This window comes from Syngnathus floridae, chromosome 5 (genome assembly GCF_059516105.1).
Source record: "Syngnathus floridae isolate MCC-2025c chromosome 5, RoL_Sflo_1.0, whole genome shotgun sequence".
Classification (NCBI taxonomy): domain Eukaryota; kingdom Metazoa; phylum Chordata; class Actinopteri; order Syngnathiformes; family Syngnathidae; genus Syngnathus; species Syngnathus floridae.
The window spans coordinates 11772309-11795108 of NC_142417.1; the positions used below are offsets into that span (position 1 = coordinate 11772309).

At 42.0% G+C, this 22800-nt stretch overlaps 2 protein-coding genes across 3 annotated transcripts in view; one reads left to right on the plus strand and one right to left on the minus strand.

Moving 5' to 3' along the window:
- The window catches only part of ncor2 (nuclear receptor corepressor 2), a 56281-nt gene extending 50428 nt beyond the window's left edge, over positions 1–5853 (plus strand). For both annotated transcript variants that reach the window (XM_088375831.1, XM_088375829.1), the window contains exons 39-46: positions 585–715; positions 808–986; positions 1198–1332; positions 1512–1654; positions 1731–1784; positions 2368–2565; positions 3000–3179; positions 3509–5853. In XM_088375831.1, coding sequence (XP_088231957.1) covers positions 585–715; positions 808–986; positions 1198–1332; positions 1512–1654; positions 1731–1784; positions 2368–2565; positions 3000–3179; positions 3509–3699 — 1211 coding nt within the window. In that variant the 3' untranslated portion in view covers positions 3700–5853. The remainder of the gene's footprint in view (positions 1–584; positions 716–807; positions 987–1197; positions 1333–1511; positions 1655–1730; positions 1785–2367; positions 2566–2999; positions 3180–3508) is intronic.
- Positions 5854–6185: 332 nt separating this feature from the next.
- On the minus strand, positions 6186–16368 carry rflna (refilin A). The gene is made up of 4 exons (XM_088376872.1): positions 16164–16368; positions 15738–16086; positions 9489–9598; positions 6186–9411 (listed from the first exon to the last, which is right to left on the minus strand). Exons 2-4 carry the CDS (start codon positions 15960–15962, stop codon positions 9078–9080), a joined length of 669 nt encoding a protein of 222 aa, XP_088232998.1. The 5' UTR covers positions 15963–16086; positions 16164–16368; the 3' UTR covers positions 6186–9077.
- Positions 16369–22800: the final 6432 nt, after the last annotated feature.

The window sequence follows — 22800 nt, forward strand, 5'->3', positions numbered from 1 at the left end:
TTGGTTTTCACTTGCAAGTAGAAAAGTCTCAAGGGAGAAAGGTGGGCTATTTTAAGATGTTGTTTACACATATTCTTGCCATTCATTACGAGCAAACAGAAGCCAAAACAACTGTCCCTTTGGAGGAATTTCTCCTCTGAGGGATTACATGCAATCATTGCTATCCCCTGCATCATACTGTCAGGGAGATGTATTTTATGGCAACCTTTATAAATAATTTCTTCCTGCTGGAAAAGCAAGCTCTTGATTGGACATAATATACAGCAGCCATGCAGGACATATTTCATGAGTACAATTTTGATTCCATAAATTGAAAATTCATTTCAAAATATCAGTTCTTATCAAAAGGGAAAAAACATCTACTTGCCTGATTGTTGCTTTTTTAACACTGTGGTTTTTTTGTTTAAAGGATAAATAATTACCTGGCCTCTTTCCTGATCAGACATTTTATGGCATGTGACAAAGATTGTTTTTTAATCCTGCATGTTTTCTTAGTACCTTTTCTTATCTTTCTTTGGACGTACCAAGCACATTCCATAGGTTTGGAATTTTTTTACCTCAGTGTATTTGTTTTTAACTCCCAGCTCAACAGAAGATGGAGTCACATGTTCTGTACCGTCCTCCATCTGAAGAGAGGCTGTCCCCAGGTCAGAAGCCACCTTCTCCTTGTGTCAAAGGTAGCCAAAGGGTCGTCACCCTGGCTCAGCACATCAGTGTAAGTCCACAAAAAAAAAAAATCGTAACTGTTGTGCTGTGTTGAGTTTAGCGTGGTACAACTTCATGTCAATACTTTTTTTGCGGCAACAGGAGGTGATAACGAAAGATTACAGGCAGAGTCAGCAGCAGCATCAACAAGGTTACCATGGCTCACCCATCCTGGACTTGACCCGTCCTCCCAGTGCCTCGCAGCCCCCGCCCACTTCCCAGGAGTCTCCCCAAGTAACCCGCTATCCCGAAGGCCTTGGGGGGGATTGTAACAGAGACCGGTAAGAGTCATTACGAAGTAGGATCACCAGCAGTTAACATGATCGACTATTTGTGGTTGTGCAAAGAGAGCCGGCATGACTCCTCATGATTTTATTTCTGACCTCTAATAAATGTATTAATAGGCTACACGGATCATGTTTCATAGACACATGAGGCTAAGTAAGGGAGACATGTCTAGAAAAAGGTCACTTATTTGTGTGTGCACTGCAGGTCTCCTCTTCAGTCCAAGTCTTCTCCAATCAGTGTTTCTAATGACTGTATTGAACCGGTATCTCCTGCTGGGGGTAACTCTGAGCCGGAAATCCAGGGAGGAGTGTCCTATCCTAATGAACAAGGAGAGCAAGCGTAAGACCTAATGTTTCTTTGGATCTCTTCACAAATATTGCATTAAAACAAATAATTTTGACTTGCCATTGCTTTTGACACTTCATGTATGGGTTTCCTCTCAAGTGTGTTTAGCGCTTACAGTTCTCCTGCTGGTTCAGGTGTGTGTGCTGTTGACCGAGTTCTTTTCCCTCCCACAGAATGGTCTCCCGTTCACCACCTAACACCTCTCAGCCTCCAGCTTTCTTCAGTAAGCTGACTGAGAACACCTCCGCAATTGTGAAATCAAAGAAGCAGGAGATGATCAAGAAGATGACTGTCGTAGGAAATGACAATGATTTTAGTGAGTATTACCTAAGCGTTGCTACCTTTGCACCCTGATAACAATTTCAAATTGTGCATACTTATTACACTTTCAGATGCAGGTCAGCCTGGAACTGAAATCTTCAATATGCCAGCATCCACAACAGCAGGTTACTTTTTTCCCCTCTTTGTCATCACTACACAACTAAACTATTAGCCTGAGCACAAATATTCTTTTTTTATTTTGACCAAAGATGTTTTTATGGCTTTCTCCATGTCTTAGTCGATATTTTTCTTTTATGCCATTCGGGGTATAGCAAAAACCAATTTGAATCTATAAATTGGTCTGATTTAAAAGATGTGAGTGCATTGAATTGAACTAAATTCATTTTTAAATATTTATATAATATACATTTATATAATGTATATGATTTGTTTTTAAATACATTTAAAATATACTGATATATACATACAAATCACTTTGTCTTTGGGAGCTTGATTTTTGAAGAAAATACGAACAATACGAACAACTTTTAATTCATAATGACAAAAACTAATTGTATCACAAACTCTTGAACTGAGCAAGTCCAGTGTTACTGAGCAGTGTTACAATTGTGAGTCAGCAACTGCTCTCATCCACTGTTTAACAATTTCAGTAGATTATTTTTAATCTAAACACAGAATAAATGTGTCCCTTACCTGCTCTTTAATATAAACACAGAATAAATTTGTCCCTTACCTGCTCTTTAATAGGATCCGTGAGTGTCCGCAGCCACCCAGCTCCAGAGACACCTGGCAGCTCCATAGGTCTGGAGGCCATTATAAGAAAGGCCCTAATGGGAAAATACGATGACCAGCCCGAGGAACGCTCCCAAGCCAATGCTGCTAACCCATTCACGTCGGTTGCAATGAGTGGAAATGATGGACGACCTGAGGAGACTTTCTCACAAGGTGACGAGTTTCTCCAAACGCCATAACCTGTTAATGTGGCCAGCGGTCTAAGGGCGTGTCATTAGACTAGCTTGTTTTTCCACTTGGTACAGTCCATTTATACTGGTAATTGATTTTGGTCCACTCCAAGAGGCAAATAAACAAATTGGACTCAACCAAATAAGTTTACAGAACAAGACAAACATAATCAGAAGGTTGTTGCAGGAGCACATAGCACAAATAGTCTTGGACTGGTTTAATAGCAAATGTATTGCTGCAGTCTACAATCTTTTTTGGAACAGCACTTACTCAGCAAATACACAACACAAAAACTGTATTAAGCACAGAAAATGCTAATCATAGTTTAATTTCCTAGTTTTGTTCACAGGATTAGAGACATCTGGTATGGCTTGAAATGCTGGAACAGATTCAAGATCCTTAATTACTCTTTGTAGGTGGTGGGAAGCTCTCAAAGAGTGGTGGGCGCTCTAATGGGCGCAAGGCCAAGTCTCCAGGACCCGGTCTGTCAGGGGGTGAAAGGCCGTCCTCCGTGTCCTCAGTCCACTCAGAAGGAGACTGTAACAGAAGAACGCCACTGACTAACCGAGTCTGGGAAGACCGACCCTCCTCCACAGGTAATGGTGACAAAGCACTCATTTTTTGTCTCAGGCAAAGTCTTCAATTCCTTTCAATGCAGTTTCTTGGCAGTAGGAGAGAGAGCAAAGTCTGTCTAATTGAAGCTCTTCTACTCTAGTTTCTTGGTGCCAAAGCACTATAAGATGGTAATATTTTTTAAATGTTTTAGGCTGAACACAAAACAGCCAATGGGTGAGTAATGGAGGATCGGTTGTAAAAAATAAAGCTAGGTGAATTCACAAACGTCAAACAGCGAATAAGTAAATTGCGCGAAGAGTGCCCAACTAGTCCCCCAGCAAGTCATCAACACCCATGTGCTTCTTTTCAGGTTCAACGCCAACTCCCTTCCCATGCAACCCATTGATAATGCGTTTCCCCGGCGGGACGGTTTCAGTTCCCTCCCCTTCATCCGGGCAGCCAGTCGGCCACGTGCCCAGTCAGGGGCAGGGCCGCACCTGGGAGGAGGAGCCCAAGCCGCTGCTCATGTCTCAGTACGAGTCCCTGTCTGACAGCGAGTGACCCGCAATGCCAGCATACGCGCAGATGCACCTAGGCAAAATCATCCCACACCATTCCACTCTGCAGTCCACATGCCCACTCCAGGATTCTCGGAAGGACGACTCTTCAAAGCATGTTGCATCTCTTCATTGGCCTTAGCAACTCGGGCGCAGTAACCTTCGCCGCACTCAAGTGCTTACTCTCTCGTTGATGGATGGGATTCTTGGTTACTTCAGTTGGTTCCCAAATGTGATGGCTGCCGCTCCTGCCTTAAAGTGCAGCAGCCCAACTTGGAAAGACCCCCTTTTAACATTTCTTTAGTGTCTACACTGCTAGGGATGGCACAAAAGTAATTCTTTTTCTTTGTTCCTGGTTATTTTTCTTCTTTAAACTGAGTCCAGCCTTTTGATTGGAAAACAATTGCAGCGTTTTAAAGTCCGTTTTGATGGTGAACGTTCTATGATTATACTGTATGTGTGGTCCTCGATCTGCAATGAGGGATGCTTTTCGGGTAGGGAGGGATTTGAGCACAGGAGGGTCATATCATTGGTTTACAGGGTAAACATGCTGTTCGTTGCTGATGTTGTCATACATTTGCGAAAGTCCAGAGGAACGGCCGAGGCCTGCTGATGTCAGCTGTCCCATGAGACGTTCAGCCGCATGATGGCACTCAGACAAGTGACACTTTCTCGCTGTTTTTATATTAACCGAATCTGTGTTTGTTGAAATGTTTTTTGGATATTAAGCACTTAGTTGATGGCCTGTTCACAATGGCGCAGTGGCGAATCCGCTGACAAATGGACCCGAAAACAGCATCCCGTGGTGGAAGGTGTCCCGTGCTTCACCTGTTTAACTTTGTTCTCACCACCAGTGATTTCAAATAACACAAGCGACAATCACGTGAGTGAAGGAGAAGTCGAGCTATTCCTTCACATTGACAAGGTGTACCTCAGTCCTTTGCATCGTCTTCAGCTGGCCTGCCAGGATCTCATCTTTGAGCTTTTGTGACAGTTTGACCATTGACCTTGTACTGCATAGGGGAAGACAATTTAGCTTCTCCTCTGTGCGGCTTTTGTACATTATAATATATTCTTAGTGTTAAGTGCCATTTATTTTACACGCACAGCACCGAAGTTACCAAGTGACGCACAATTTTATTTTTTTTGGCCCCTCCCTTGCCAGGGATTCTACTGTCCATACAGGGAATTGTATTAGCAGAGAAGCAAATGAAATGTCTTAGTGCATCTGTCAGTCGACTACACATTACACCCGCCAAGCTTCGAAACCACACATAGAAGCAATCAGTCCTGCAGTCGATGTTTTCTCCATGGTAACAACTGTGACGGTCAACTTGACTGCGCCTGCATTTAGTGGGATCCAGAGGGAAGGATTACAAAAGAAGTGGCATGTGTTAAGTGTCCAAGGTTGGATGCCATTATCTGCTAGTGTGGAGTTCCCTCCATCTTGTAGTTTATTTGAGCACAGCGACATCTATGTGTTGACTATTCTAGGACTACCTCCTCTCCCTCCTCCATCCTGCCTGTTGATGGTGAAGCATGTCACGCCTGCACAATGCTCATCTCGGCCATCTTTAAGGTGGGAGTGGGGTGTTTTGTTTTGTTTTTCCCCATGTGTAGACAAATGGAGCTCATGTAATTTTGCCACATGTTAAACAATATATCAGTCTCCACATTTTGGTCATGATGAAGTTTAAGGATGTGACCGTAAACAGACTAAGCCATATCTAGATGTTGCTTCAACGGATGACAGACTAATCCATTGATTTTCCAGTGATACTAAATTGAAGTTTAACATGTTTTTATTTTGCCTTTGTTCAGTTTTGTCCAACCACAGTTTCTTTACGTCTCAAAATATCTGATGTAGTCCTTGGAGGGAGGGCAGGGCTGTGGGGAAATTATAACATTGTTCAAGCATTTTGTTCATAATGTTTTTTATATAATTATAACCCACTGTATAATAGCAAGGATTGTATATAAAACTTAATAGATGTAAATATTTATGTGGCTTGCTTCTAGGTTGGTATTAGAAAAGAAAAAAAAAACACCGGGTTAAATTCTACATGCCCACCAGCAAGCTTTGTGGATAGCAGTGTACACACGGAAACGAATAAGACACTGCCTTAATGTTTAAATAAAAAGCTTATTGCCATTCATAGTCTTGGTGTCTTCATTACGTTGTGTCAAGTGGACAGTAGGTCTGCATTAAAGGTCTTCTACCACTAGGTGGCATGATGAGTGCGTATGTATTTTTCCTTGTCAATGAAACGAGAACAGATTCTTGGACTGGTCTGGGAAAACATGTTTCATGTGAGCAGTCATCTTGGACGGTTGGCCTATGAAGCTACTGAGGGCATGCTACAGAAGAGATTTAAAAAAAATGAACAGGTTTCAGTATATGTAGTGTTGAATAACACGCAGTCATGCTTTCAATTTTTATTTACAATTAAAACATGAACTGTAGAGCATTCCTGAAGAAAACACCTTAAGTTGTGTTACCTGCTTTGTTTATTTTTCCAAAATCACAAATGACCTCTAGTCCAAGATATAGATTATTTTTTCAAATTCAGTTACAATATACATCTTTAAATTAAATCAAAATAGGAACAACAGCTGACGTACAAAAATAAAAAGACAATTATGAAGTGCCTCAAGTCCACATATACATCAGAAAACTATTTTACAATAACAAAATCAAGTGTTAGGAAGCACACACTTGAACTGACATGAAACCAGCAAAATACTAACAAGTTCACATCCAACCAGCTTTTCACATCGTTCTTATAACATTTCAGTCACCATCGACACCTGGCTGTTCCCTGCAAAATCTTCGCTCTCATTTCCACAGCTCAATCTGATATGAATCTGAATTCAGACTTCTAAACTTCCATCTCTTTAATCACAACGTACTGTTTCCTCGGTTAACCCTAGCATGCACCACTCGTGCGGCTTTTATACACACTTTGAGGCTTTTTTTTTCAAGCGACAGAACTGACAGTCTAAACATCAAGTGTGTACACATTTGTATAGAAATGAAGAATAACATTAGGACATTTAATTCACTTTATGCCACATTGATTGCAAACAAATTAGATGTCAGTCAAATAGAAGTTTGACTATATGTTTGGCTTTGCTTGATTTAGTAAGATCACAAACAGCAGGTCTAAAATTGCATGTTCATTTACTCTTAACTGCATGTGATGTGGGTTGGATCTATCTGCACATCCTACGTAACACCAAATTTAAATTTGGGAAAGCGCACTTGAAAACATGGGAGAGGCCAGCATTCGCTGTCAGAGTGCTGAAATAACTCTTACCCCAAAACAATGAGGCGTTTATGCAGTTTTGTCCTAGATGATGTGGGATGACACCTTTCAGTTATTTAAACCAGTGGTCCCCAACCACCGGGCCGCGGACCGGTAGCGGTCCGTGGGTCACTTGGCACCGGACCACCAAGCCGCACAGGATTTTTTATTTTTTTATTTATCGACGATCAATTAATTCAGGTCAAGACGCTCGTCCCGGTCTCGTGACATGTTTCCCCAGTGGAGCCCGCAAAGCTAGCAAAAATGAGTAAGAATTTATTTTGAAAAATGTTCAAAAAAAAAAAAAAAAGGCGTTTCTCTCCCAATTACATCCGTCGGTTCAGGTAAGACGCCCAGTGAGGAGACGGAAGAAGAGGCTACGACTTCTAAGAAAAGGAAAGCTGCATTTAAAAGAACATTTCTGGAGTCCTTCTTAAAATATGGATTTATCGGCACCGGTGATTGACGCGCCAAGCCCACTCTGCATAAGTGGCGACAGGCTACCTAACGAGGCAATGAAGCCTTCAAAACTGCTTCGGCACATGAAGACCAAGCATCCAACTTCGGGTGTCATTGTCTCCGATCACGCCTAGATGCGACCGGCTCGTTTCTGAGAAACAAGCTCCTACTAATTCAACACAATGGTGAGTTTTATTTTTATGTCTTTTATTCTTGTTTTTATGCCTGTCGTATCATTTTATTTCATCGCATTTAAATATTTATTATAAATGTATTATTTATTTATATAGATGTATTATTTATTTATATAAAGGCCGGTCCGCGCAAATACTTCTGACACGTAACCGGTCCGTGGCGCAAAAAAAAGGTTGGGGACCACTGATTTAAACCCTATATACAAGCTTCAGATTGGCTTTCCTAGGCAGACAATGGTTTCTGGCATTTCAAAAACCTGCTGTTTTGCGCTAGCAATTCTGCACGCACAGGTTTGCACCTGCCATACTGTGTTCACTGATCGTTTGGCAGATGCAATGGAAGGTGTGCATTGTTAGAACAGCTTCCACATTTGTTTAGGACCAGTCAAGTCTGCACCAAATTTTGCATGTAAAAACCTTTAAGAAAATAAAAATGAAGCGTATTGACTGAGTTTTTGCATTAGGCAATGAAAAGAACTTGTCGACATGACATATTTTCCTAATCACCTGGTCATATCAGATCCTCTCACTTTCAATTTACCTTCAGCATTACAGCAAAAGTGATTAATAACACCTTTTCTAGGGTTTTCCGAATTTGCCACTTCCTGAATCTATTCTTAATGATTCATAATTATGCAAGGGAGTATTAGACCACACTGTTATATGGCAATATAAAGTTCCACAATCAGCAACCAGTTTCTCTTAATAGACCGCCCATGCATTCATAGGATAAAACAAATATTTGTTGAAAACACTTACGAACTATTAAAATAAGCGTTTGCGGTCAGGTTAATTCTCTCCGATATATTTAACTGCACATAATGGTGCTCTGATTTTTTTTTACTTTATTCTAGTGGGCTGTTTTTTCCCTCCTTTTTTCAGTGTGGCACTCATACTCCAGTGTATAATTGTAATGCATAAATAGGATGCCAAGTTACGATTAGGTATAGCTATAAATATGGTGAGAAAATGGTGTGATGAAGCCATGTGCAGCTTGTGTGGCTGCTAACTTACTTTGGTCCAATCGTTCAAACACACCCACACACATCGAGATGCTTTTCATATATGGAAACAAGTGCAATGAAGCTGGAACTTAGAAAAGCTGCACCAGCTCATGTAATTAAATCCTCAACTCTTCATCATGATATTTTCTCTCTGTAATCTCTTGCGTGACTTCTCACAGAAGTCAATTCCGCAGGAGCAAAGGGGATGTGTCAGCTCTCGTTCTCCTTAAATAGTAAGACATTATTAGCCAATGAGGTTTTCAAAAACCACACCAGTACAAAGTTGAAAGATTTCCTTTGGGTTGAGATGAGAAAAATAAAAAAAGGTTAAGCCTCCAGTTATCTTGCGTCTTGCTCTTTTAATATGTTGTACTCAAGTCCTTGGCAAAAAAACAAAACAAAAGCATGTTGGGTGCGGGCCTACAGGTCCTCCGTGTAAATGATACAAGGACTCGAATCTTCGCTGGACTCCAGCCGCACTCTGGAGACGAACCAACGACGTGCAGCCGTGGGCTTATAGATGAGCGTGGTGCGGTAAATGTTCTTGGCGTGTTTTGGGTACACGATGGTGGTGGTCTGGTAGCTGACGGGCTTCTGCCGTGGCTCCAGGTACACTTGGGATTTGTAGCTCCTCCAGGTGCAGTTGGGCACCGCCACTACCGTCTCGCTATATGCAGTCACCGTGGGAACGGGGACACAGTAAACCCGGTTTTGGTAATGCTTGTCCGAGTCGTAACGGACCGCTGATGTGCACCTACAGGAGAAGTTACACTTGAGTACAGGATGATGACGACACATGTCATGTCATCTTTTTATTAGTACGTTGCTTACTTGACTTCTTGCTCTGGCTTTGGGTCAACTTCGATGCTCTCCCCATAGAAGACAGGATACATGCGGGTCCTGGGGTCCGTTCCTGTGTTGTTGAGCAGCAGGTAAGGTAGCTGGGAAAAGGAAGTATTACAGATCACAACCAGAAAGACTTTTGAGCAGATCTAAGAGCTGCTAACAAATAGAATTCCAGTAAAAGAGCTCAGCACGCTTGAGGAGGGCGAACAACCTCAATTAAAACCACTGCTGTTCTCACCATGTTAACTTTTCATTATAGACGGAAAAAGGGGTGGAACATTTCCACTAAATTCCCATGGGAAACAAAACGGAGGAATTTTGGTGTTGAAATATCAAAAAAATAACATATATATTCTCAACCATATTTAAGTTCCCTATTAAGAGCCAACCTTTGATTTGATTGTATTCTCACCCCATTAATTCTAGAAGGCTTCCTTTTCCCTTTTAGTTGTCAATACAGCTGAGCCAGAGAGAGTCAGCCCACACCTATATGACAGTATGGGTTACAGATGTTGAGTCGACTCCACACAATATCATCTAAGAGCAGCTGGAGTGGAGATGGTGCTCATGTGAAGCGGTAAATACATATGGGAGGAGGTTTGGAGTTGCATCTCAGCAGCTGTGGCTACAGTATGTTTATAATGCTTTGTGCCCACATGGCCGCAAGCTCCAGACCAGACATGAAATTCCTCAAGACATTATGAAAGATTCCTGCACACAGTACACCCCTGCATAGTTTGATCTCATGTAACCCGTCCTTTTTCATGACTATAAAAAAACTCAAGATGAAAAGCTCCCTTAAACTGGTATTACAACTCTACCATCTGTTTTCGATCGGTCAGTTTATGTTTTATGTTACATTCAAAATTAATAGATGGTGCTGGATGTGATTTAATCTCAAATAGTTTGATATTTTGTTAATTATTGTCTCTGGTAATGTGCGGAAATGAACAACATGTTCACCAGCTTATGGTTTGACATTTTTTGGGTTTTGTTTCTGTGTTTTTAAACTCAAAATGATTATAGTGATTTCTCTTTTGCTCTCAATTGATTAATTGGACAACTATTATTCTTATTAATTTACAGAAATATTTAACGATGCTCGATCTTGGACAAATTTGAAGCTTGTAAGATCATGACTTCAAAATGAGGTTGGAGTATGAGAGAAAACAGGAGGCCACATGGTTGAGAGAGGATGTGAGAAAATGTAGGAGAAATTGAGGCAATCGTTTATCTTTAAATAGGCTGTTGTTATTGAATTTTCAATGACGAGCTGCTGTGAAGAGATCCTGGCATATACATTTTGTAGTTGGAACTCATTTTTTACAGAATTTCTTTCAATAAGTGATTAACATATTTCAAAAGCTTTTTCATAACAAATTTTAGAGCCATAGTTTGCCATAATTAACTTGCGCAAAAATATGTCACTTTCAATCCCAACATGCGCTGTCATTGAGCATATTTCCCAAAGATGACCTTTGACTATTTGCAAGGTTAAATAAATGTGTTATTGTAAGTAGCGTTCAAAAACTGGCATCATAGCATAGTGACTGCATAGTGACACGTGGCTTCTTGCTTTGTGCAGGCAATTGTCAGGGAATGGGATATCGGCTCAAATGACCGAGTACGAACATGTACCGATTGAACTCACTTTGAAACTGCGACGTCACAGATTATGCAGCCAGACTTGTGACGGACGGCTGTGTTTGCGTGCGGCTCTGGTAGGGCCATGTGAAGCGCGCGGTTGGCCGGCCCTCGGCTCCCGTCCTCTCACATTACAGTGGGAGGTGGTCACATGCTGCGGCTTGGACGCACATAAGCACACATGCCAGGACGGGGGACGGCGAGAAGAGGCCAAGGGCACGGCAGATCAGTGCCTCACGCTTGTCTTACCTTACCTTACGTTTGCAACAAGCAGCTGTGTTCCTCGGTCATGTGCACACTCAAGATTGAACCATCATCTCAGACAGAGGAGCAACTATCACGTTTGTTTGCTTTATTTATAGAAGTTGTACCACGGTGCCAGGTAGAACTGCAGTCTACTGCTGGGGAGTTGCAAGAACTTATTTAGGGGCAACAGTACGTGTGCCTTGTCTTAGTAAAAAGCTACTTTGCTGAGCTTAATCAAATGGGCTGACATTTTCTTTGCCATTGCTTTTGCGTATTATCGCATAGCACTGATTGCACTGATTCGGTAGCTCCATATTGCCTTCTATTTGGATAACTTTGTGATGTCATTTGGCACTTAAAAGTGATGTCCTGTAATAGAATCCTATTTCTTGACAGTTTGTGAGTGAGAACAGGCCCAGAAGAATACTTGAACGAGTGAATTTTGGACTTGTTTAAAGTATGGGGGAGGGATAAAACTACTAAAGTTATTTTTATACGGGGTCTATATGGCAGAATTTCCCCTATGGTGGATGGGTCTGGAACATATCCCTTGCGATAAATGGCGGTTCACTGTACTTCTGTAATGTGTGCGCTCACCATCATCTGCAAAGTAAACACCTGACTGGATGTTAGGAGGCCTCCTTGAAGAAGCCCCAGTATGCACACAAAGACTCAACCCATCCTGAAAGAAGCACATTCATGCCCAGGAAAACAGTGCGCTGCTGACAAAGCCGCACAGTGTCCAAAGAACAACGCAGAGCCGCCGAGAGTCGACAAGCCAACTTAAACATTTCCCACCTGCCGCCTCGAGACATTTATGCGAACAAGCGGGGACACGACGATAACACTGGTGCTAGTTGCATCCCTGTCAAGTGGTGGACAGACAGGCTGTCTGAGCATTTTGCCCATGTTGCATTTATAAATGAGGGGTCATCAAACGCTTTATGCAACAGCCCCTAACAAGCTCCCGCACCTCAAAATAGAGCTCGGCGATTGTTCTTAGGTGGCATACAAAAACAACTCAAAAATAGATTTGGAAAGGTGGGTAAACATGAGCGCTTGAGTACACAAGGCTATCCCCTCATTGCGCTACGACAAATGAACTCAGGCCCTGGTCGAAGGGAATGTTTTTTAGTGGAAAACTTTCCAAACTTTTAAGCCGGTGTACAAACAAGGATCAGGAATGATCTTAAAAATGAAACCACAAAGCAGAAACAATCCAACAAGTTTGAAGCGCCAAAGGATTAGTGGATGTCTCTGTATGTGTGGGCGTCTCTCAGGCTAATGTCACAACACTCCCAGGATGCACAACAGCATTTCTGAAGCCTCCATTAGACTTTCTAAAAGCACATGGACCTGTACAGACATGTACTCCAGACAGACTTTGGATACTGGGAGTGACTTGGAAATGATTTTTGATCACTTATGTTTTCATGCATTTTGCACAGGGGGTACAATGTTTGGTATCTGTCTTCTGTAAAGACAGTATGCAATCAAATTATTGGTGGTATCAAGTTATCAAGAGCTGCCTGTCACTAACTAATCTTCTTAGACTTGATTATCCTATCATGTATTCCATGCACATCCCTTACTTGAATTTAGTTTCCGTACACATTTCCCGCAACAATGACGTCACTTTACAGTAACACTCCATCTCACTCTAGCGATGTCACCAAGAAATGCAGGCAGCAAGCTATGCTAAGCTAAGTTAGTCAACTTGCGATCAGACAAGTTTAACCTGGCACGTCGATTTAATTGAAGATGCTTGGCTCCAGTAAAGTTGAGGCTGCAGTTGTCAAAGGGTAGCGTCAGTTGCAAGGGTCACTGACCTCTTTGACATTGAGCGCTACTTCTTGGCTACTGATTAATGTGAATGGCTACCAGTTTTATACTCACCTCTGAAATAACACATTTGCTCAAATTACTTTTAAAATTGTGACTGATTCTTTCTCACTCACAATTAACATCAATACCAATGAATAGATGCATGGGTGGGTGGATGGATAAATCCCAGGCAGTGTTCACAGTTTCATATGATCACTTTGACAACATTCCTAGAAAATCACAATGTCCCATCACTGTTGGAATGTTTTTAGAACAGACTACTCGTGTGCCTTTGCACCTCCTTGGTGGCCCCTGCATGACACATTTTTTCTACAAGCTATCACAGCAATGCTTTAAAGTAATTACATAAAATGTTATTTTTGTCCTTTTATTAGTTTAAAGCAACACCAAAGGCATCTTTTTTCTCTCGTTCTCTGTTTTCCCTCACTGGCAGTGCTATGCTATTGACTGCGTGCGCCTGCAACAACTGTCCATGCATACACGTGGACAGTTGCCACACATAGTTCCAGGCTGCACAAATGTTTAAATTATTATACTTTTGAAGCAAAAGCTATTGTGTTTGCCAATTTTAGTTGTTGACATAGCTAGGTTAGCTGTTTTTTTTCCCCAGCCCTATTATCATGTTACAACATCTATCCAACTATTGCAGGAAATTCAATAAGATTGTGTAACTTCACAGAGTTGTTTATATTTCATGAGTCTTTTTTGAAGGATCACATTCATACTTTTGGCAGCACGGTGGATTAGTGGTTAGCACGTCTAAATCAGAGGTTTGGGGTTCAAATCCAAACTTCATGTGGGGAGTTTGCTTAATCTCCAGTGCTTGCATGGGATTTCATTCTTTCACATCTACAAAAGTATGCAGGCTAGTAAGTTAAGAAGACTCAAGATTGTCCGTAGGTGTGATTGACTTTGTTTGCGTGTACTGTGATTGGCTGGTGACCAAGTGCGGGGTGAACAGTGCCTCTTGCCCAATGTCAGCCGAGACATGAGTGTAATTAAGAAGCCAGAGTACCTAGAAGAAATCGAAAGCCAAAGAAACCCTTGAACCCATACCATAGCTGTATGACAAACGAGCAAAGTAATAAACAGAACATAGTGCTGCCCTAGACAAAATATTTTGGGCTCAATTTTCATGACCAGCAACAGAAGCGGGTTGGACTCGATATTGGTAATTTCAGGGAGAAGCAAAGACCAGGGGCTGGCAGAGGGAGAATTGCGGCGCTGTGGGAGTGGTTACAGCTGACTTCAACCATAGAGTTTAGTATCTGTCTTCCTGTGACTGGCTCAAATTCACAAAAATTATGTTTGACCAACTGCACAAGTATTTAATAGATGTAGTCCGAGCAGGTGTACGTTTAGACGGACTTTCTGCCACCAAATTGTCACTCTGCTGGGTGCATCTCCAAGGACGCACCAATGCCCAGCTTGGCATTGGCAAGTGAACAGTCTGCCATAAAGGCAAACGCCTTGTGCTGGTACAAAAATCAGTATACGGCAGCATTTGCACCACGGCGCAGGTGCAGTTTCCATGGGAATATGACCCTCGTGTCCAAGTTTGCTGATCATCCGTTTGCTGTTGATTACCTCAACTGCTGGAGCTGGTCACCAGTGATTCACAAGGCACATATGTAAATCATATTCTATTCGCACTATTACTGAGTGCGAACTGAGTCCAGGTTGCGAGCCAAACTCTAATGAAGACAGACCTAACCAATGGGCAGCACCAAAAGACACGAGGCAACAATGGCAACACTTTCTGCAAGTGATACACCATGTTATGAAACTGCGGGGGGGTCACTGGGTCTCACTTTGGATCTCCCATAAAACCAGTTAAGTCAGATGCAGTAAGTCATGCAGGCGTTTAACTTCTAAGGATTCCTGAGCCAGTGGCATCCTCAACATGAGAAGGGGGAGGTGTCAGATAGAGAGCTCCCAGATGGAAGCTCTGTTTCTGACTGGACAATCAAAGATGGTCAGTCATATGATGGATGATGATTCATTGGATGATGAGTTAATCCAGTGCGTTCAACTCATAAAAGTATCACACAATCCTGTCCACGTAATGATAGAAGCCATCAATCTTGTACAAAAGTGCAATTGAACAGCACAAACTTAACATACATAATCTGGTGGAGTTCAAAATAGAGATTTACAGCAATTTGCAAGTTTCGCTCAGACTGACCAATAGGACGATGGGAAAATGCTGATGTAAACAAAGTCCCCGCACTCTCTAATTGGAAATCTGATTGGTCTCGTTGCTTACAGTGTAATTTAAATTGGATTGGCCAGCACTACTGATTCTAAAGGCCCTATTGTGCATTTTAGCTACTGGAAACAGTGCAGCCAAGAAAAAAAGGACAGTTTGGAATAAAATGGATATCATATCATGGAACATATTAGAATTTGGATGGTAAATGTAGGTCAGAGGAAGCCTTGCTTGCCGTGACGGCTTACCGCTCATATAAACAAAGGAGGATGATGATGGCTGCATCTTACCAGTTTCCCCTCCCGAGTCACGTCCTTCTTCCAGGCCGATTGCTGCTGGTTCTCCACGGGGGTCGCGCAACTGCCGGAGCGCGGCTCGATGAGAGCGGGAGAAAGGGAGCAGAAGGGCGGACTTGGGCTGGGAGGCAGCCCCGAGTCCGGGCTGTCGAGCAGCCCTTCCCGGTTCTTTCCTTTGAGACTTTCATCCATCGCTTGCAAGTGAAGGTGCCCCACCATTTCTGGGGACGATTGCAGGCGAGAAAGGACGCAAAGTCGCACTTAAGAAAAAAGTTCCCCCACCCTCCTCTCCGAGCCCCTGCGTCGAATTGTTTCAATCCGCGTCAATTTCTTCCAGGGACTTCTGCAAGAAGATGAGAAGTTACAGGAGGCGTTTACTTACTTTTCGCACAAATAAAAGTTAAGAAGATGAACTCTTACCTGTGGCGTTAAGTAGCCAAGCGAGCCGTCTACTAAACGCTCAAACTTGGCTTCCAAGCCTCAACCGTGCAAATCTTACATTGATACTAAAGCAAATGCCACACATATCGCTCGACACAAAAACATAAAGGAGACGTGCGTCTGACGCAGGTCTGGAGGAAAGCTCCTCTGTGGGGCTCGTCACCGCTCACACTCAACTTGAGGCGTGTGCGTCACTGCGTGCGCGCGCGGGTGTGTGTCCACTATGATGAAAATCACTTCTATACATGGCCAGCAGGAGGTGCGCAAATGGCCTTTTCTCTGTTCAAGTAATCTGCAACGTCACCGTTTTCATCCTTTCCTCACTGCCTTTTTTGCTGCATGTTTGGCCACATAGTGAAGAAATAATTGAGCGCCTGAACAGGCAATGAAAGTATTTTTATTCGTGGAAGCAGTAGTGCATACACTACACCAGAAGTTTCCAACTATTCCGTGGGAAGTTACGTAATTGGCCCGAGACCGATTGAATTGCTAAATAATACGGTTTCGTCCATATATGCTTTCTCACTAGATGACATTTACCTTATTGTGCACTTCCTGTAACATTTTGGTTTGGTGATGTGTCTTGGCTCATCAGAAGAGGCTTACAGACGCAATTGCAGAACTAGGAAGCTAACTGAACATTTACTTTATTTTTTTTTTTTATTTGATATGTGGCCAGGCACTCGGACCTGACGACAATTTGCCAAGAAAACCACACTCGTCAATCATACGGCCGCTTATGGAGCCTTTCACTCTGCTATATTTTAAAAAAAAGGCTTCCTTTCTTTAAAACGTACATTATGAAACATGATTAAAAGAGTCACGCAGAAACATTTTTATTGATGCACTTGATATAACGTTTCAGCTTTTGTATGCATTTACATTTGTCATTTTTAGCTGCCGATAAAAGCAACGGGAATAATAGCATGCATTTGTGTCTTTGCATTAAAGTGCTGCGTACAGTTTGTTTGATGCAAAGAATTTGACATTGTAGGGTTAATGGTGGCAATTTGGGGTTGCTATTAAGATTGTGTAGTGTTCATGAGAAGAAGAAAAAAAACATACAAATATAATTGGCGTGTGGGCACGCATGAGCGTGTGTGCGCGTGTGTAAGCAGCCCGCTAGTGTATTTCAGGAATGGGTGGAGGTGGGTGGGAACGCTGTGCATCCACAGCTTGCTGAATGAGTAAATGTTTGACGCACGAACCGAGAAAGAATTGAATGCCTGTTGCCTCTTTCCTCCAAATCATGTTTGGCCTCTCTGTTGGTGCTCCTACAAACAGCAGCTTTGCCAAAAAGGAAATCAGAAGGAAAATAAGAGCCTTGGCCGTGTGCTTGCTGTGCTTGATTGTGTGTGTGATGGTCCAGCAGCTCTCCATGGTGATGAACACACAATTGCCAGGAAATCATGCGTGATGTTTGTTCACTTCTCATGACACGTGTGCAAGATATGGCACCAAACCTTTTACCGAGCCCCCCTAATGTAAGGGAGGGTTATTGTTTGGGATTCACGTCAAGAAGTGGCAGAACGGGTGTGAGAAGTGTTTTGGAGCCATCACGTGTCCGAAAGACACCAGCATGTTAATCCTCAGGCATTCGGGGAATTAAAGATGAGATCTGCTCCAGATTACCTTGAAGAGACTGGAATACACATGTTGTGCATTGTGGGTTCAGTGGGTGTGTCTGTGGGTGTCCCAATTGCAGTTTTAATGAGAAAGAACGATGGTCGTAAAGACTTGCATAGAAAAAAATCACAGTATCCTCACTGAGTTGCAGGTTCTTACTTGCACGTCAATTATATTCACCATGAAACTGATTCTATTTTTTAATCAATTATGAACATCAACAGCAAAAGACAAAAATAACAATGTCCATACAATCAAATGAAAAATAAAACATCAAAACCATTTCTTTGCAGGAATTGTGCCACTGAATAATTGCATCGATATATGTATTGACTTTTACACTAATAATCCAGTTTGATCTACATTGAATAAAATAGCACTGTCTTTTATTATTAAAACACACCACTGAGGAGTATTATCATTACTTTCAAATGGCCCCCGTTTTCACCATGCTTGTTTCCTCAGTTAATGCACTGTTACTGAAACCTTTAACCTTTTCCGTAATGGATTGTGGACGTGATAGATTGTGGAACAAACACTTTCCATTTGGCCAAGAGGCTGCCTCCATTATGTAGGAGTTGATTGAAGAGTTCTGCAATCAGGATTGTGTTCTCGAGCACTCTGAGGTCCCACAAGACTTTCAGAGAAAGACACTGAGGAGGAGGGCAAGTTGTCTGCTGATGATTCATTTTTAGTGCCTCATATTAGACCGTCATGCTCACCATAGCAGACACATGCAAAAACAAGTTATTAGAAATGCACAAGCATGAGTTGGGAGTATTTGCAAGGAGAAACATGAGCGAGAGGAAGACGTTTTTTTTGAGTGGGGGTCAAAGTGCTTTCTTGAGCTGTGCATGTGCTGTCTGGACTGACTCTCAATGTAAACAAACCGCAGAGAGGCTGGGGCTGGCAGGAAGGAAGGTTGTTTTGAGTCGGCAGGGACGTCAGCTGTGGTTTCCACACACAACCTTTTTCGTCAGACTCCCAGGAAATCGCTCTAAACATCTCGCAGAGAGGTGCTCATTCTCCACTTTGCTTTTCACGCAGTATATGCATCCAACACTGGACACTGGACCATGCACTCTACAACTTGCTTCAGGATTATGAGAATGTTTTTAACGGATGACAAAATAATTTTAAAAAAGTTCAAACATTACCTTTGTAAAGGCAGAATATTTGGTACGGCTCTTGCATTGGATATGATATTGCACAAGTGGTCATAATTTTGTAACTGGCTGTTGTATGGTTTCCCTTTTTGTGAACCGGTTGTACAGACAGAAGCTGCAAATATGTCATATTGATCGATAAAATGTTTCCACATTGGCTCAACTACTACTGTGTCAGCAGGATTACACAAAAGATAGTCACCACAAACTTTGTTGAGGGCTGGAGTATGGAGCATGGAAGGAACTAATAAACCTTGGGACTGATCGCTGAAGAGGAAAAGATCCAGGAAAGTTTTTTTCTCCACGTTTATGAACGGAGGTCTGTGCAGACTTAAGAGTGATAAAATGGATTGTGGAACGCCGATAAACCACTCGTGCACATGCGCACTGTCACATACACATAAATAAATATAGTTTACCATTGTTAATTGTTTGGCCTTGGCATAGGTGTAACTAGATGGAGGAAGACAATTACTCTTAATTGCATGAACATTTATCGGCTTTATTGCCATAGTTAAGACCTTTGTGCTAACAGCTCCTCCACAACACTTAACATGATATTTCACTTCCTCATAGCTTCTGTGAACAGTCAATCGTTAAACATGAAAATTGATTTTTTTTTTTTTTATGTGCCAAAACTAAACATTTGGCAGATTATATTTACTGACGTGCTTGGCTGCATTGTCAGTCATTGCACAGTGTATCGATTTGTGCGGGAGCAAAAAAAAAAAAATTGACTCACCCACCACCTATTTGTCAGATGGCTACAATGTGCCAGATGAATGACATTTTGTCATAGTAATAATATTCCCTCCATCCGTCCATTTTCACCACCACTTATCCTGTTAGTCCAGTGTCCAGTTACAGGGCACACATAGAGATGAGGATGTTATCTCCATCAAAACAAAGGTACATCACGAAGCAAGTAGCATTTTCCAGTCAGTTGTTTTTACCTCTTAACCCATTTTGAGCATATTTTACCACGTGAGTTCTTGCTGCTTTTATAGTGTGTGACGTCTGCAAGATCATTTTTCTGCAACCAGGCACCTATTGATTTCAAACATTATGAAATGGTCTTTTATGGCATGCAAAAAAAAAATGTATAATAACCTCTAATGACTGCATACGTCATTTCAGAATCCCATTCAGAACGATGTACTTTTAAAATGAAATTCTACTCGATTCTCCTGAGAACGGTGTGGCTATTTTGAGTAACAGGGTTCAACGGTTTCAACAGTTTTGACACAAAGAACCTGTGGCTATAGATACAATCTGTGCTTTGAGTTAGTGTATCGATTCCTGGTATTTATTGAAGGAACAATGTGGACAGTGGGCGGGGTCGAGTAGAGGAGCAAGCGGCTGAATGCAGGAAGAGGTCACAGTGGGGGTATTGGACAGAGAGATAAGAATTGTTTATGTTTCTTGTCCCATTCATCTCACTTCAAAGACGTTTGTATTGACATTAGAGAGAAAAGGGCACTTTGTCTCATTCTCTGTGTTTTTTGACAGTAAACAAATATCGCTCCTAACTGCAGCTTGGTCTATAAATTACTTTTAATGTAAGAGCAGTACTGCGATTGGCTGGCAAGCAGTTCAGAGTGTACCCCGCAGGCTCCAGCATGCCCGCTACCCTTGTGAGGATAAGCGCTTCAGATAATCACAGCAGCGACAGGATTTTTTTTTCCCACTTATACAGCAGATGACAATGTTTAAGTGTGTCATAATGAGATGCAAAAATGACAGAATAAAAAAGAAGATTGAAGAAAGCATCCCAGGTTAATAGTGCTGATATCAGACATTCTGTATAGTGTATTCACCAACTGCTTGTCCTCCAGAGCCCCGTCAAAGACCCTTTATATGCAAGTTTCAAATATCATGTACTTTTATTTACATAATGCAACTTTAATCACTTCATTGTTCTTTGTTGACGCTATACAGTCTAAATGGGATTAACACAAATTTTGCTGAAGAAGTTGTAGGAGCACAAACGTTACAGCTATAAGCCTAGACGAACCAATCCAAAAACAAAGCTGTTTTCATGTTCATGTTTGTTGTTTTGTTTTTTGCTGAAAATTATAATACGCTATAACTTTACAGTATTACCTCCTATTTAAAATATCAAAATAAAACATACATAGCACTTTTCAGTCGGTTTGATGTGAAGCCAAACATTTGCACCACACTGCATTTACCTCCCATTTTCATTGAAAGTCACGACAAGTTCACCAGTTCGTGACTTGACTCTTGCCAGTCTGACAGCACCTCGAAGCATTCTGCCATTAGGGAAGGTTTCCCGTGGTGCTTTGCGGTTTCTTTCTCGCCTGCAGGCATATCCTAATGGCAAGCAAGGACCACCCGCGTCTGTTTTGCTCTGCATATTATTGAAGGAATTCCCCTTGCTTCTCTTTGAGTGTAAAACACAAGAAAAAAAAGAGACTTTTTCCTTTATTTTGAAAGGTTAGCAAGGATCACGGTCTGGAAGGAACTTGGTGCAGAACCAAGAGCTAAGAGCATGGGAAACTTACAGTCTCCATAGAGGGAAGGAAAAAAATAAATCCAGAGCCCAGCCCAGAAGCTTCTCATGCAGGTGATGTGGCCCAACAATGCATCCGTATTTAAACTAAATAACCATCTGTCCACCACTTATCTTAGCTGGAGTCCATCCCATCTGACTTGGGGCAATAGGCAGCCTCCAACATGAACTAATTATCTGTCAATCACAAGATGATTGTGAATGAGAGACTCAGTGGGAACTTGTCCCAGATAAGGTTACCTTAGGGTGGGATCCAGGAAAAGATTCAATGAGAATTTTTGGAAGTTTGGAAACATTTCGAGTTGAACGATTCCCGTTATTTATGACTAGTCAGATTAACATTAGGGAATCAAGGCGTTTCATCAAATCATCAAGGTGAGGCTTGTTTTTGCTCTTCTCCACACACCCAATTTTCCATTTCAGTGAAGCATTATGTCTTCAGTGAAGTGTCGACCTTTCACCTCACTGAGACGGACCACTTTTCCACCAGATGATGCTTCCTCACATGCTCTTTCTCTATTGTGTGTGTGTGCGTATGTGTGTGTGTGTGTGTGTGTGTGTGTGTGTGTCTGTGTGTTGGGGAAGGAGGATGCTTATTAGGAGACATCCGTTTGTCCATCTGTGTTTTTTGGCACCGAGGGAGCCTCAAAGCTCTTGTTTGGAACCCCATGTTTGTGTGTGGTGAGGACGCACTAGTTTGGCAAGAAACTGAAGCCCTGCTTTACATCTTGGACTGTCTGAAAAAGCCAAGACTGCCAAGTGAGAACATGAAAAGTAAAGAAATTCCCACCATATTTTCTTTTTCACTGTCCGCTCAAATATATATATAAAAAAAACAATGCAACCAACTAGAAATAGTCATTGCGATTACTTAGTGTGTCAAAGCATTCTGTTTTGCTCATGTATTTAAAAAATCATTAATAAAACTTTGTGTTTTGTACTTATTTGTCAAAGTCTTGCTGACAGCAGCGCTTAATTTCTTGTACCACTGTCTGGCCTCAGGCCTCCCCAACCGACTCTCACACTCACACAAACACACACACACACACACACACACACACACACACACACACACACACACACACACACACACACACACACACACACACACACACACACACACACACACACAAACATGCTGTTTGGATACCCGTCTCGACCTGCACACACACACAGACACGCAAAAGACAACAAACACATAAAAGGCGGAAATGTGTCTTAGGGTGCCACACCACACACTTGCCACGACGTGTTCTACAGAGTGAACATATAATCTCACACATATGCCAAA

Coding starts and splice junctions, on each gene's coding strand:
- rflna (XM_088376872.1), bottom strand. CDS start 15,962: ATGGTGGGGCACCTTCACTTGCAAGCGATGGATGAAAGTCTCAAAGGA. Junction 9,599..15,737: donor TGACTCGGGAGGGGAAACTG/GTAAGATGCAGC, acceptor TCCTTTTCCCAG/CTACCTTACCTGCTGCTCAA. Junction 9,412..9,488: donor AAGCCAGAGCAAGAAGTCAA/GTAAGCAACGTA, acceptor CTTCTCCTGTAG/GTGCACATCAGCGGTCCGTT.